The 16,234-nt window shown below is 49.3% G+C and overlaps 1 protein-coding gene across 35 annotated transcripts in view; it reads left to right on the plus strand.

The window, feature by feature from the left end:
* The first annotated feature begins 269 nt into the window (after positions 1-269).
* MADD (MAP kinase activating death domain) overlaps positions 270-16,234 on the plus strand; it is a 42,290-nt gene continuing 26,325 nt past the window's right edge. For 33 of the 35 annotated variants that reach the window (XM_084774738.1, XM_084774752.1, XM_084774740.1 and 30 more), the window contains exons 1-13: positions 270-430; positions 4,227-4,369; positions 5,315-5,911; positions 6,288-6,591; positions 7,011-7,142; positions 7,502-7,615; positions 8,700-8,780; positions 13,426-13,604; positions 13,912-14,147; positions 14,277-14,433; positions 15,036-15,139; positions 15,227-15,417; positions 15,915-16,168. In XM_084774738.1, coding sequence (XP_084630864.1) covers positions 4,311-4,369; positions 5,315-5,911; positions 6,288-6,591; positions 7,011-7,142; positions 7,502-7,615; positions 8,700-8,780; positions 13,426-13,604; positions 13,912-14,147; positions 14,277-14,433; positions 15,036-15,139; positions 15,227-15,417; positions 15,915-16,168 — 2,408 coding nt within the window. In that variant the 5' untranslated portion in view covers positions 270-430; positions 4,227-4,310. Of the gene's footprint in view, positions 431-542; positions 560-3,145; positions 3,507-4,226; positions 4,370-5,314; positions 5,912-6,287; positions 6,592-7,010; positions 7,143-7,501; positions 7,616-8,699; positions 8,781-13,425; positions 13,605-13,911; positions 14,148-14,276; positions 14,434-15,035; positions 15,140-15,226; positions 15,418-15,914; positions 16,169-16,234 lie in introns of those variants that run through there. The other 2 variants (XM_084774760.1, XM_084774749.1) reach the window with 2 other exon arrangements.

A 16,234-nucleotide genomic window follows, 5' to 3' on the forward strand; every position in this document is an offset into this window, starting at 1 on the left:
ATAGGGGCAGTTTAGCCTGAGAACCACATTTAGATCAATCACCGTTTCGTCAAGACGGGCGCTACAACCAAATCGAATTAAAAACTCTTTGAGCAACCAAAACAAAATGTATTCCTTTAGATTCTCCCCTTGACACCTACCTGCACTGGGCTGGCCCAGCGCTTCCCACCGCGTTCCCACTCCCACACAGATAGGTGTGTGCGTAGCTGTCTTCTTCCCTGCGCTCCGCTTGGTACAGCCGTGCCCCCCGGGGCGGCGAATGGTACGGCCCCAGCCCCCTCAGCCTCCCCCTCCTGCAGCAAGTCTGAGTGGTACGCGCCCCCCGGTGCAGACGCGGAACTGGTGCCCGCTCGACGCGCCGCCGGGCTAGGAAGCGACGTGCGCTCCTCGGCCGGGAGATGTCGGGAGGGCCTGGCAGGTCCCTCCCAGAGTAAGTAGGGGAGCGTGTGCCATCCGGAGCCCTCTGTGGGTCTTTGAGGGGCAGCGGCTCCTGGAGGAAAGGGTCTCTGAGGCGGCTCTGAAGGAGCGAGCGCGAGGGGGCGTGGAGCCTGCTGAGAAAGTGAGGCGGGGGTCGAGGCGGGGCGCTCGCGCCGCGTCAGGGCTGCGGGATCGCGGCGCGGGTTCCCGGGTGGGGGCGAGGAGCTGTCCAGCAGGTGAGGGGGCGGGCAGAGCTGTCCAGCCCCGGGCCCGAGGAAGGCACCAGCGCCTGGTGCGTGTGCGCGTGCGTGCGCACGCCTTATTTTTGATTAGCGTTTGGAGAACCAGGTTTGGCTCTTTAATATGTACATATACATTTACGTTTCATCCTTCAGTGTTGGCTTGCTGAAGACTAGGCGCACCATTTCATCATTTGCTGCCACAGCTCCCTTTCCCATCCTTTGGCCGCTCAGTTCTTCCTCTTTCCTCGGTCCTCGGTCCTCACCATCGCTGGCTTCACTGCTCCAGTTCTTCCCCCACACTGGACCAGTTTGCTGATGAGCTTGCAAGGTCACTGCCTGGGGAGGAGGAGGAAGGAGAGGAAACCTCCCGTTGTGCTCACGTCAGCAAAGATGTCATATTGTCCTTGGGTCGGATTCCTGTGGCTTTTACTATGAGATCCTGCCCCCATGGCCATTGTAGGCTTAAAAGGCACAGGTTACCTAAAAGTCTGTGGATCCTTCGTGTGGGTGGTGATGTAGGGTTGTAGCAGAAAGGGATGGATTTAGGGATTTGGACTACATCCGGACTGGAGCTAGGGGCTTTACCTTAGTAAATAAGATTGAGGCAAGAGGCAGTCTCAGCCTGGTTGGTTATGAAGACTGTATGAGTTACAGGTCGTGTTAGAGGGTTCAGAGTCTGTGGGGGGGGGGGGCGCGGTGGAAGGCAGACAGGGAGAACAGCGTTTGTTACCTCAGTAGCCTGAATATCTGAAGTCAGTAGCTATTGATGGGATAGAAACTGAGGCTAAAAATATATTCCACCACTGCTAGCCAGCATAGTCCGAAGATCTTGGGATCTTGCCGCCCTGAAAGGAGGCGAGAGCAATTGAATATGGCAGTTGACTTGAATTTGGAGAGGGGCTTGATCTCACTAAATACTAGAGAGAGGCCCCTGGAACTAATTTGCTAGTAAGAGAAAGCATCTTCACCCACTTTTGAGATTTTAGCCAGAAGACCTTTTGCTTTTCAGTGTCTTTTGTTTTTGTTTATTTTATTTTATTAATTTATTCTTATTATATCTCAATGGTTATCCCATCCCTTGTATCCTCCCATTCCTCTCTCCCTCCCATTTTTCCCCTTACTCCCCTCCCCTATGACTGTGACTGAGGGGGATTTCCTCCCCCTGTATATGCTCATAGGGTATCAAGTCTCTTCTTGGTAGCCTGCTATCCTTCCTCTGAGTGCCACCAGGTCTCCCCATCCAGGGGACGTGGTCAAATATGACGCACCAGAGTACGAGTGAAAGTCAGACCCCACTTTCCACTCAACTGTGGAGAATCTCCTGTCCATTGGCTAGATCTGGGTAGGAGTGTTTTTGTTTTTTGAGACAAGGTCTCTCTGTGGAGCCTTGACTATCCTCGACTCACTTTGTAGACCAGGCTGGCCTCGAACTCACAGCAATCCACCTGCCTCTGCCTCCCAAGTGCTGGGATTAAAGGCGTGTGCGCCGCCACCACCCGGAGCTTTTCAGTGTTAACCTGTATTTAAAGACTCAGCCTACAACTCTGATCCTATAAATTCTGTTTTATGGGTCGATGCTGTAAATAGGTCTTGTTTATAGCTAGATATTTCTGTATAGAATACAGGATGGCTTTTACCTGTGACCCATTTCATAGCTTCATTTCTCTCAGGAGGAGGGGAGCTCAGCTCTATAAGGGTGCCCCACTCCTGCAGTATGCGCATACCAATGTTGGTTGGGAGAACCACCGGATTGTTTGGGATTATAAGAGTGATGAACCTCAGAGATGACTGAATGTGTGACATGCTCGGGAACTTGGTGGTGAAGAGCTATTTCTATTAAAAGCCACAAGTGGGATTAAAACACGCACACAGTTCAACACAGACAGAAGTGAAGATAACCTGACTCTTAGCAGATGCCACCAACGGAATAGGGGTTTCCAGGGTTAACGGCAATGGAAGGCTATGGCCCACGGCTGACTTTGGAGTAGCAGCTGCTAGCACTTGGTCACCAAGAAGGGGAGGGGCAATGGCTCTGCTATAAATAGTTCTGGGAGCCAGAGTCGCTATGGAGACAAAACTGAATCCTATTACCTACCTATGGGTCCTCTATTGGGAGCAAGCAGGGAAGAGGGACCAGTATTTTGCGGACACCAGAGGTATTGTAAATATGCCTTGTTTGTGGATAGAGGAGAGAGAAAAAAAGCTTGCTATTTAAATCAAGTAGTACCCTCAGGATTACAGGAAGCATCTTTGCCTGTAGTATGGGAGGGTACATAGCAAATGAGGTGTGTGTGTGTGTGTGTGTGTGTGTGTGTACAGTGAACAAGGTCTCACTGTGACCATAGAAGCAAAACCCTGGAGCGCTGGAATTACCCTGTACTGTAGTGAAACATTTTACTTAGAAGTACATGAAAATCTAATAGGAACTATAGATCCATATTTGTTTATTTTGTGCACCTGCGTGCCTGAGCATGTGTATGTGCACCCCATGATGCAGCACTGAGAAGAGTGACAGTTCCCCGGAACTAGAGTTCCAGGCAGTTGTGAGCCACCCAGCATGGGTGCTTGGAGCTGAACCTCTGTCTTCTGGAAGAGCCACGGCGTAGTGCATTTAACTGCTGAACCATTTCTTTACCCCTCCCCCAGAAAACAGTCGATTTTTAATATGTTTAGAATTCCCCTTGACCATTTCCCCTGTCCCTGCAGAAACCTTTTGAATTTTCTGTCTCTCTTCATAATCCCTGCAAGATAAAGAAAGATCAGGCCTCCTGGGAATGCATTGTATTACTGACTCTGAGCCCAAGACCGGAATAGACCAGAGCTATCGGTTCAGCACCAAGGGCAGAGGTAGTAGTAACAGTAACCGCTGGTCCCCTTTTCTATCGGAAAGCGGGGAAAACTGGTTAGCAATGAGACACTTGGGGCATGGCCACTCTTCAGGTGAAATCACATGAGCCAGAGCATCCAGCTGTTGTTGCTGTCTGTGTGCAATTAACCAGAAAGTCTATATGATAGTCACACACCAAGCTGGATGCTGCTCAGTGAGGCAGAGTAATTGGGTTCCCAGCTGGACAGAAAAAGCACAGACTCGTGCTACTTAGAGTCTGGTTTGATCTTGATCACCCCTGGAGTAGCCCTGAACGTGACTGTTGTTGTTGTTGTTATCTTAATTATTTAGTCCAGATTGGACTGTCTAAGTCTGTTTTTTCAGAAACAGAGCCCGGAAATGAGGCTGGAATTGAGCTAGTTAGTAGTGCTGAGCCGTTACGTCTTCAACTCGCCTTCCTTCTCTTTTGCGGCGCTAAGGATTGAAACCAGGGCCTCATACATACTAAATAAACGCTAGACCACTAAGCTACACCCACAGCTCCTATCCTACTTGAAATTTGACTCTGGAAACCCATAAACCCAGACAGCCACCAGGCCAAGCAAGTGTCGGGTTCTGCAGCGAGTACTGAAGTGGAAGGCCTGACCTCTGCCTCTTTGCTGCGATGAAACCGAGACGCATGGCTCCCCCAGGCACAGCCGTGGGCATTTATCAGCACTTTTCCCCTATTGAATTTTCAGATTATATCAGAGCTCCTCCTGGGAACGCTGACTCCTTGCTCAGCGCCCTCAAGTTTCTCTGCGATGAACTGGTGAATCGGAACCATGGTGCAAAAGAAGTTCTGCCCCCGGTTGCTTGACTATCTAGTGATCGTCGGGGCGAGGTAACCAAGGGCACCGCTGGGAGCCTTGCTCTCTGGGGTGGCCGCAGTGTCCTGTTATTTCCCAGCCCTGTTATTTCTCCTCATGGTGTTTTGCATATCTCGTTCTTTCTTACGTTTTACCCTGATGGGAGCGTTGGTGCTGGTAGGGAAAGGCGTACAGCTGGGTGGTGTGAGACTGTCGGTCTGCACTGAGACGGTAGAAGTCAGCTTTGCTTTGTTTTTTTTTTTTTTTTTTTGGTTTTTCGAGACAGGGTCTCTCTGTGTAGCCTTGACTGTCCTGGACTCATTTTGTAGACCAGGCTGGCTTCGAACTCACAGCGATCCGCCTGCCTCTGCCTCCCAAGTGCTGGGATTAAAGGCGTGTGCCACCACCGCCCAGCTTAAAACTCAGCTTTTAACTCACACCTTTGAGTAGATGAAATGGCTCAGTGGGTAATGGTGCTGCCACCAGGCGCAGTGACCTGAATTAAATCCCTGATCCTACAAGGTACCCTCTGATTGCCACTTTATGTCCTGCACCATGCATGTTGTCTCTCATAAGTAAATACAAGCCGAATTATTTTAGCATTGTAATTTTGAGCAAATATACTCTTTATAGCCAAGTTTTCATAGTTAGTTAAAAAAAAAAAAAAGGAAAGAACACCGTACTCCTCTATCTGCATATATATTCTTGTGGTAATTTTTTAGCTACGGCACTTTGAAAGGTGCCAGTGATCTTCAGGTGCTAGTGATGATATTCTTGTGGAACCTTTCAGGGTAGCATCTTCTTCGTGGCAGTGCAGACTTCACTCTGTCTGCCAGGTAAAACCTGGCAAGACATCCAAGGTGCTGTGATCAGCTTGCTCTGTCCTAAAGGATCTATGAGTTTATGTGTTGAGTGTGGCGGGGGGTGGGGGGTGGGGCTATTCTCTTTTGGACTGCTGACTGTGTCTTTATGTCCTCCAGGCACCCAAGCAGTGATAGTGTGGCTCAGACTCCCGAACTGCTGCGGCGGTACCCACTGGAGGATCACCCTGAGTTCCCCCTGCCCCCAGACGTGGTGTTCTTCTGCCAGCCAGAGGGATGTCTGAGCGTGCGGCAGCGGCGCATGAGCCTTCGAGATGATACCTCTTTCGTCTTCACCCTAACCGATAAGGACACCGGAGTCACCCGCTATGGCATCTGCGTTAACTTCTACCGTTCTTTCCAAAAGCGAATGCCGAAGGAAAAAGTGGAAAGTGGAGCAGGCCCCCGCGGGAAGGAAGGAACCCCGGCCCCCTGTGCCTCAGACGAGGCTGCCACCGAGAGCTCAGAGAGCGGCTCAGCCTTGCAGCCTCCTAGCGCTGACTCCACGCCCGACGTGAACCAGTCTCCTCGGGGCAAGGGCAGGGCCAAGGCCGGCAGCCGCTCCCGCAACAGCACCCTGACGTCGCTGTGCGTGCTTAGCCACTACCCTTTCTTCTCTACCTTCAGGGAGTGTCTGTATACTCTCAAACGTCTGGTAGACTGCTGTAGCGAGCGGCTGCTAGGCAAGAAACTGAGCATCCCTCGGGGTGTGCAAAGGTATGGTTTGCTGCTTATTGTCGGGGGAAAGGGGAGCCGTTCAGACATTGATAGGATTAGCCTGTGAGAGGATAAGAAATTTCCTGTACGGCCTGTGTGCCTTTAGGACTGTTTAAACAGTTTAGTCCTAATCCAAAGACTGCTGAGAATCGGAGAAATGCTGAGGAGGTTGCTGTGGACATGACGTTTGAGTTCTATCACACGTCCCTTTCTGCGCCTGTTTTTGTCATCATAGATGCCCTGGGGTCCCATCTGAGCTTAGAGAGCTGGCTTCCCTAGCAATACTCCTCTTCCATTTATTACTGTGGTTTGGTTGGGTTTCAGCGGTATCAGCCGCTAGGACTTCGGCACCTGAGTCCTGCCTTGCCTTCCTCAGGGACACCATGTGGCGAATCTTTACCGGGTCGCTGCTAGTGGAGGAGAAATCCAGTGCCCTTCTGCACGACCTTCGAGAGATTGAGGCCTGGATCTATCGGTTGCTGCGCTCCCCGGTACCCGTCTCTGGGCAGAAGCGAGTGGACATCGAGGTCCTACCCCAGGAGCTGCAGCCAGCCCTGACGTTTGCTCTGCCAGACCCCTCTCGGTTCACCCTAGTAGATTTCCCGCTTCACCTTCCCTTAGAACTGCTGGGCGTGGATGCTTGTCTTCAGGTGCTAACCTGCATCCTGTTGGAGCACAAGGTGAGAGGGCCAGCTGTGTAGAGCTCTCTAGGGAGAGGGCGGTATAAGCCGCTGGGAGCTGGGCCACGCGTCTGCTGAGAACAAGGCCGGTGTCCATGTCCTTTTCCTCGTTTCATTGCCAGGAGGTGGTGTGATGCTGGGTAGACAGCAGGTACTTGGTAGACGTGAGGTGAATTGCGGTGCCTATGTCCATGCAGAATACTTAGCCGAGTTAGACCGATCTCATCCTCCAGGGAGATCAGTGTGTAGTCCTAGGATAGGGAGCGGCAGAACTAAGAAGGTAGAGAGGTTCATGGGAGGTATTGCTACAGTGTTTGGGTTGGAAGGTGACTGACAGGGCAGGGACTGGAGCCGTGGCTGCCGCCGCTGCTGCCGCCGCCGCCACCACCGCCGAGTGACTTGTGGCGTGGCCGTGGCAGGTGGTGCTTCAGTCTCGAGACTACAACGCGCTCTCCATGTCCGTGATGGCGTTTGTGGCAATGATCTACCCGCTGGAGTACATGTTCCCTGTCATCCCGCTGCTGCCCACCTGCATGGCATCGGCAGAGCAGGTGAGTCTCCAGGGGGGAGCTGTCAATCACCGCTGGCCCCGGGGCCGCTCGTAACGTGCCAGTCTGAAATTTTGGATGGACTCGAACTGGTTTTATAGTAAAACTATATCACTTGCAGTTTTTGTCTGTTACTGTTAGTGATTGTAGACCCCTGGCTGTGACGCTGTGGGTGTTAGCATACTGAAATGCGTCGTCACCTTTCTCAAATCTGAAAAATTCTAAATTTCACAAGACATCTAGCTGCAAGTGTTTTGGGAAAGCAATTGTCTGCATTTTCTTATCTGGGGACGCTCTGGCTTGACGAAGTGCTCACAATAGGCCTCGGCTTCCTGGCTTATCATCTCTGATCTTTTCCACAGCTACTCCTGGCTCCGACCCCTTACATCATTGGAGTCCCTGCCAGCTTCTTCCTCTACAAGCTGGACTTCAAAATGCCTGATGACGTGTGGCTGGTGGATCTGGACAGCAGCAGGGTGAGTGAGGGAGGCACGAGGCCGAGGCTGCCGTGTTCTAAACCCGGCCCTGTCATAACCATGTTTTCTGGATTATTTCTATGGCAATGTTCATTCAAACGAATTTTTTTTTCTAATGCTGCTTTGACTTTATTGGGCCCTTGGTTATAGAGTTTAGTCTTGCCAGAATTAAGAGCTCTCCCTACATGCTCCAAGAGCCGTAAGACTGTTATTGCTGTATGTGTCATTGTATAAAGTGTAGATAATCAGCTACTAGTTCTCCTATAGGTTTCAAGTAAGAAGCTATTTAAAATATTAACATTCTGCGATATGAGTATATCAAAACTCTTATAGAAAGCCTACCGAGTGTCCATTATTAAATTTTATAAAATGAATGTAAGTGTAGGGCCGGGCCAGCAAGGTGGCTTAGCAGGTAAACGCTGACAACCAGAGCTCAACACCCAAGGACCCACATGGCTGAAAGAGAGAGCTGACTCCTGCCAATCGTCCTCTGTCCTCCACACCTGTGACATGGAGTGCCTCCTCCCCCTAAACACAAATAAATGCAAAAATAAAATAAAATAGAATAAAAGTTTAGGGGCTGGAGAGATGGCTTAGAAGGTAAGAGCACTTGCTGCTGGTGCAGGGGCTGGGGTTGACTTGGCAGCACCCACATCAGGTGGCTCACAACCCTCCAGCTGCACCTTCGGGCATTCGAGGCCTCTGACTTCTCCTAGCACCTGCACTCATGTGCACACCCACGTGCAGACACGGATACATACACATAATTAAAGAGAATGAAAATAAGTCTTAAAAACAAAGCGAATGTAAAGAAGAAAATGACGATCCATAATCATAATCCTATTATTTAGAGATAGTCACCAATGTTATTTAGGTATATTGCTTTTTAGGCATGTAGATATAGCTCATGTGTGTGTGTGTGTGTGTGTGTGTGTGTGTGTGTGTGTGTGTGTGTGTGTGTATCATATCTATAGTATACCATATGATGATGTCTCCCTGGGCATGTTATTCGCTTGTATGTAAGTAGGGCTCCTAGGCAGTCATTCTAAGTTCGTGTCTTTTCTTTTTCTTTCCTCTGCGGCAGGTGATTGCCCCGACCAATGCAGAAGTGCTACCCGTCCTGCCAGAGCCAGAATCATTGGAGCTGAAAAAACACTTAAAGCAGGTAAGTGAGGGATGAAAGAAAAGACGGGGAAGGGGCCGCCAGACGGTTCAGCAGGCAATGGGCCCTGCCACCGACCCTGCCACCGAGGACTGGGCCCCACGTGGCAGAAGGAGAGAGCCTTCCCCTGCGAGTCACCCTCTAAGCTCCACACATGTGCCGTGGCACATCCACACCCACACATGTACAACTACTCAACGCAGAATAAGTTAAAATGTCATAAAATATTTTATTTTAATTTAACCTTATGTGCATTTTTGGTGTTTTGCCTGAAGGCATGTCTGTGTGAGGGTGTCAGCTGGGAGTTACAGACAGTTGTGAGCCACCATGTCAGTGCTGGGAATTGAACCCAGGTCCTCTGGAAAAGCAGTCAGTGCTCTTAACCGCTGAAGCGTCTCTCTAGCCCCCTATACAAGATTTTTAAGTAAAGGAAGGAACAGATGACATAAGGTTGCTGTGGGAAGGCAGCTGGTCTAAGAACCTTCATGTGGAATAGACTGAATGTGCCTCGAATGGGCTTACAGGAGGTATATTCAAATTTTGTGTAGCAGGATGAATCTTTTTTTGTTTTAATTTATTTATTATGTATGCAGTGCTCTGCCTGCATGTACACCTACACGCCAGAAGGGGGCACCAAATCACATTATAGATGGTTGTGAGCCACCATGTGGCTGCTGGGAATTGAACTCAGGACCTCTGGAAGAGCAGTCAGTACCCTTAACCTCTGAGCCATCTCTCCAGCCCCAACAGGATGAATCTTTAAAAGGTTCTTTCTCACTCGCTGTTTGCTCTATCTCCCTGTAACGTACATGATGCCATGTATATGTAGACTTAAGGTCATGTGGTGGCGCTCACCTGAAATCCCAGCACTGGGGGTGAGACCAGCTTGGTCTACATGGTGAGACAATTTCAACCCAAACATACGAAGCCAAAACCACCTTTCGCTTTCTGTTTTTTGTCATATCTGCCATTATTTGACCTTATAGCATTCCTTTAGTTAGAAGTTTGGACAAAGTTGCTTCTTTTTTGTGTGTATGTGTGGGTGTTTTGTTGTTTGTTTTTGTTTTTTACAGGGTTTCTCTGTGTAGCCCTGGTTGTCCCAGACTCTCTTTGTAGACCAGGCTGGCCTTGAACTTACAAAGATCTACCTGCCTCTGCCTCCCGAGTGCTGGGAATAAAGGCATGCACCACCACCACCTGGCCAAACTTGCTTCTTAAATCAATTCCAAAGTCCCTGTAGATAACCTTTCTTTAAAAAACAAAAAACAAAAAACAAACAAACAAAAAACACCTTTGAGTAAGTCCTTCCACTTTTTTTTTTGAGACTAGGTTTCTCTGTGTATCCTTGACTGTCCTGGACTCACCTTGTAGACCAGGCTGACCTTGAACTCACAGCTATCCACCTGCCTCTGCCTCCCAAGTGCTGCTTCCACCCATTTTTATTTATTGGTTTTTTTTTCTTTTGCATGCTAAACACAGTTCCTGAAGGTAAACCATGACAAGGCTCCATTCCTTCCCTCTGTTGTGTGTGTTATGTAGGACCACCAGTAGACAGCACTGTGCTATTAGGGGTCCCTGTCTCATTTGAAGGCTCTTTAGAAGTCTTTTTTCTGTGTTGTCTGGTCTCTAGTAGTTCCGCCAGAATCTGGACTCTAGATGGTATTGGCTTGAACTGGGTCATTCTGCACCATCCCCGGCTCTCACTTGCTTCGTCACTGCTGATGTAATGTGATACTTTGCTGCAGCAGAGTGGGTGAGGGCTGCGAGGTCAGAAAGTCCTCTAGCTGTCTTCCTCACCGGCTGTGCTTTCACTTTTGATGATTGCCTAAGAATGACTAACGTGGGGCCTGGAGAGATGGCTCAGTAGTCGAGAGCACTGGCTGCTCTTCCAGAGGTCCCTGGTTCAATTCCCCGTACCCACATGGCAGCTCACAACCGCCTGTAACTCCAGTTGCAGAGGATCTGACACTGTCACACAAGACCAATGCACATAAGATACGTTATATGTATATATACATTATATATAATATACAAATAATATAATGTATTATTATAAATAATATAATGTATATACATGTATACAGTATGTATATAATATATAAATATGACTAATGTGGAGCTGGCCTTGGTGGTGCACACTTTAATCCCAACAACTCAGAGCACAGAGGCAAGTAGATCTTTGTGAGTTTGAGGCCAGCTTGGGTTTCATACCACTACCTAGTGAGTTCCAGGCCATCCAGGGTTACATAATGAAACCTTGTCTCAAAAAGAGAGGGGAGAAGGAGAGGGGGAGGGAGGGATGGAGAGAGAGAGGGGAGTGACTAATGTGAAGAGGGGGTGCTATATGAATTTATATCACTTTACTACTGTGTAGTTCATGAGCCAACAGCATTAACAACACTTGGCCTTATTAAAACCACATGACCACCTCCTCTTGCTGGGGAGGCCTGGTGGCACTCAAGGAAAGAATAAGCAGGCTACCAAGATGAGCCTTGACAGCCTCTGAGCATATAGTGGGGGAGGAGGTCCCCCTCGGTCATAGACCTAGGGGAGGGGAATAGGGTGAAAGCAGGAGGGAGGGAGGAACAGGAGGATACAAGTGATGGGATAACAATTGAGTTGTAATCTGAATAATTAATTTAAAAAAAAACCCCACAGAATCGCCCCAGGTGTACTGGTTCCGAATATACTGTAAGAGCAGCCCAGGTGATTTCTGAGCTGACAGTGCTGGTTTAGATCAGTGGTTTTCGTTTCTTTTTCTTTCTTTCTTTTTATTGGGGGGGGTGTTTTGGTTTTTTTGAGACAAGGTTTCTCTGTGTAGCCTTGGCTAGATCAGTGGTTTTCAAAGTGCACCATGGAGTCTCTTAGAGGCTAATTTAAGTTGGGAACTTGAGGCTCTGTTTTTATTTTCTTGTTGTTTTGGTTTGGTTTTTTGTTGTTGTTTTGAGACAGGGTCTCACTATGTAGTTCTGGCTGTCTTGGAGAGGCTCTAGTTTTCATTGTTGTTTTGTTGATTTTCAAGATAGGATTTCTCTGTGTGGCACTGACTGTTCTGTAACTTTCTCTGTGGACCAGGCTGGCCTCAAAACTCAGTGAATTGCCTGCTTCTGCATCTCCAGTGCTTGGATTAAAGCTGTGTGTTACAGTCGGGCGGTGGTGGCACACGCCTTTAACCCCAGCACTCGAGAGGCAGGCGGATCTCCATGAGTTCAAGGCCAGCCTGGTCTACAAAGTGAGTCCAGGACAGCCAAGGCTACACAGAGAAACCCTGTCTCAGAAAACCAAAAAATAAAAAATAAAAAAAGCTATGTGTTACAGCCAGGCGGTGGTGGCACACGCCTTTAACCCCAGCACTCGAGAGGCAGGCGGATCTCCATGAGTTCAAGGCCAGCCTGGTCTACAAAGTGAGTCCAGGACAGCCAAGGCTACACAGAGAAACCCTGTCTCAGAAAACCAAAAAATAAAAAATAAAAAAAGCTATGTGTTACAGCCAGGCGGTGGTGGCGCACACCTTTAAGCCCAGCACTCAGGAGGCAGAGGCAGGTGGATCCCTGTGAGTTCAACTGCAGCCTGGTCTACAAAGTGAGTCCAGGACAGCCAAGGATACAGAGAGAGACCCTGTTTTGGAAAAAAACAAAAAACAAAACAAAACAAACGAACAAAAAAAAACCAGCTGTGTGTTCCACTGCCCAGTCAGGCTCTGATTTTTTATGCTCTGAGTAGCTCCGCCTGCCTCTGCCTCCGGAGTGTTGGGATTAAAGGCATGCGCCGCCACCACCCAGCAAGTAGCTCTATTTTTACAATTCATTTGTTCATGTTTCTATGTGTATTTCAACTTGAAAATCACTTCTTGGCTAAAATAAATGGAAAATATCTTTTTGGACTATAGTTTTATTTAAAATGCCTTGAGCTTGGTTGACCGAAGATGGGCAGTTATATAATTCTGGCTATTTTATTTATTGGGCTGGAGAGATGGCTCAGAGGTTAAGAGTGCCGCTTGCTCTTCCAAAGGTCCTGAGTTCAATTCCCAACAACCACATGGTGGTGGTTCACAACCATCTGTAATGTGATGTGATGCCCTCTTCTGGCCTGTGGGTGTACATGTAGGAAGAACACTCTACACATAATAAATAAATCTCAGCTCCTAGGAAAGGGCTGGTTCAGAGTCCTCTACCTGTCACTCTGATCATAAAGCTCTCTACAAAGGGGGCTGGAGAGATGGCTCAGAGGTTAAGAGCACTGACTGCTCTTCCAAAGGTCCTGAGTTCAATTCCCAGCAACCACATGGTGGTTCACAACCATCTGTAATGTGATGTGATGCCTTCTTCTGGCCTGTGGGTGTACATGCAGGAAGAACACTCTACACATAAATATTTATTTATTATGTATACAGTACTTTGCCTGCAGGTCAGAAAAGGGCACCAGATCACATTATAGATGGTGGTGAGCCACCATGTGGTGTCTGGGAATTGAACTCAGGACTTCTGGAAGAGCAGTCAGCGCTCTTAACCTCTGAGCCATCTCTCCTTTGTAGAGAGCTTTATGATCAGAGTGACAGGTAGAGGACTCTGAACCAGCCCTTTCCTAGGAGCTGAGGTTGGCTGCCTGAGAATCTGTCTTGGATGAGGACTTTTCTGTTGTTGCACAGGCCCTGGCCAGCATGAGTCTCAACACCCAGCCCATTCTGAATCTGGAGAAATTCCACGAGGGCCAGGAGATCCCATTTCTCTTGGGAAGGCCTTCTAATGACCTTCAGTCGACGCCGTCCACAGAATTCAACCCGCTCATTTACGGCAATGACGTAGATTCGGTCGATGTGGCCACTAGGTAAGACCATGAGTTTGTTTCTCTGATCTCTTGATTTTGGGGAGACTAGTCCCAGAGCCAGATTGACTTTCTATTTCAGATGTGTCTGATATCTGGGTATATTTCCCATCTTAGCAAAAATAAGGAGAAGACATAGCTCACAATGTTAGCGTGAAGAGAAAGGCTGGCGGTTCTTTAAGACCTCTCCCCCACTGTGGCGGTTGTGACCTGGTTAACTGACGGTACTGGGAGGTGGCCTGAGACCTTGAACCGAGGCTGTCCGTACCATACAGGTCTTGGCTTATCTCACCACTCCCTTCTTTCCCAGAGTGGCCATGGTACGGTTCTTCAACTCTGCCAACGTGCTGCAGGGCTTTCAGATGCACACACGTACCCTGCGGCTCTTTCCCCGGCCTGTGGTAGCTTTCCAAGCTGGCTCTTTTCTGGCCTCACGTCCCCGGCAGACTCCCTTTGCCGAGAAGCTGGCCAGGACTCAAGCTGTGGAGTACTTTGGAGAATGGATCCTGAACCCTTGTAACTACGCCTTCCAACGGATCCACAACAGTGAGTCCACCTGCTCTCTGCTTGCCCCGTCGTTCCGCCGTTCCCCCCCCCCCCACTGCCCCTTGATCTTTGGCATCTTCCCTGCTCTCATCTTTTCTCTGCTGCTTACTGTTTCTCTTCTTTGGGTAGATATGTTTGACCCAGCCCTTATTGGCGACAAGCCAAAGTGGTACGCTCACCAGCTGCAGCCCATCCATTACCGAGTCTACGACGGCAATTCTCAGCTGGCTGAGGCCCTGAGTGTGCCACCTGAACGGGATTCCGATTCTGACCCCACTGATGACAGGTGAGCGGCCCTCGTTGCTAAGGAGGCAGAACTCTTAGCAGCTGTGGGTGTGAGCCTTTGATGCTTTGCATTGTATCTTAGTTAGATTTCTTCTTTAAAACAAGATTTGGGGTGTGTTTGTGTGGTGTGTGAGATCTCTCAGAGCTGGGGTTGTAGGAGTCTGTGGTACACCAAACGTGGTAGATGGGTCTGGGATCTGAACTCTGCCTCTCATGATTGTGTAGCAAGCTCACTTAACCACCCGATCTCCTTCCTCTTATTCCTTCTCCTCCTCCTTCTTCTTTGAATAATATATATATATCTCCAAGGCTACACAGAGAAACCCTGTCTCAAAAAAATTTTTTTAATGCAATTTATGGCATGTATATTCGTGCGCATGCACATTTGTGTGTGTGTGTGTGTGTGTGTGTGTGTGTGTGTGCGCGCGCGCGCGCGCGCACCTGTAATGGTCAGAGGACAACTTGAGGGAATTGGTGCTCTCCTACTACGTAGGCCCCCTGGATCCAAGTCAGGTTATCAGGTGTGGCAGCAAGAGCTTTAGCAGCCAGCGCCGTCGTGGCCAGCCTTCTCCTCCTTTCTTTTTGACTCCTTTTACTCTGCAGCGGCAGCGATAGTATGGATTATGATGACTCAAGCTCCTCTTACTCGTCCCTTGGGGATTTTGTCAGTGAGATGATGAAGTGTGACATCAATGGTGACACTCCCAGTAAGTATGCTTGGGAAGACTGGCCACTGCTAAGCAGGCAGGGCTTGGGTTTGGGGCTCAGGTGTCTCTACCTGTCTCTCTTGGTAGATGTGGATCCACTGACGCACGCAGCCCTGGGAGATGCCAGTGAGGTGGAGATTGATGAGCTTCAGACCCAGAAGGAGGGAGAGGAGCCTGGCCCAGACAGTGAGAACTCTCAGGAAAATCCTCCGCTACGATCCAGCTCCAGCACCACGGCCAGCAGCAGCCCCAGCACTGTCATCCACGGTGCCCACACTGTACGCGAGGACTTAGGGGGCGGGCGGAGGGTGAGAACCACTGTTTGCAATGCGGGCCTCTGTCTGCTAGGAAACCCTTACTGCAGCTGTTCGTTTGTCTCCGCCGCGTTCTTACCATCTCTTTCTCTATGAGCCTCTGACTAAAAGCCTCTGAGATGACCTGGAAGAAGGTCATTGGGCTTCCCTTAAGGTGTCACCAGCTGGGCATGGTGGCGCACCTCTGTAATCCCAGCACTCTGGGAGGCAGAGGCAGACCAATCGCTGTGAGTTCAAGGCCAGCCTGGTCTACAAAGTGACAGCCAACTCTACACAGAGAAACCCCATCTTGAAACAAAACAAACAAACAAAAAAGGTGTCACTATTATCTACTTATATAGTCTGTAAGTTCAGAGATCACGAATATCATAGCTTTTCCCATATATTTCACAGGAGTCTGACAGGTCTGGTCTCCACTGAACTGAAGTGACCACTTTTTTTTTTATTTAATGTGACCCTAGGAACCTGCTGATTCTTCAGAGATGGATGATAAGGCAGCAGCAGGCGTCTCTAAGCCCCTCCCTCCTGCGCCTCCCAGCATTTGCAAGTCTACTGTGGACAGGAGACAGACAGAGACTGGAGAGGGATCAGTGTGCCCTCGAGCCTTTGACAATCCGTACTTCGAGCCCCAACATGGCTCTCCCCCTGAGGAAGATGACGATGAGCAGGGGGAGAGCTACACTCCCCGATTCAGCCAGCATGTCAGTGGCCATCGGTGAGAGCCTGGGGATCCTTTTCAGATGGGTGGCTGAAGGACCTCACTGCAGTGTCCCCCCGGGCG

This window comes from Acomys minous (assembly GCF_964271855.1).
Source record: "Acomys minous genome assembly, chromosome: 3".
Lineage (NCBI taxonomy): Eukaryota > Metazoa > Chordata > Mammalia > Rodentia > Muridae > Acomys > Acomys minous.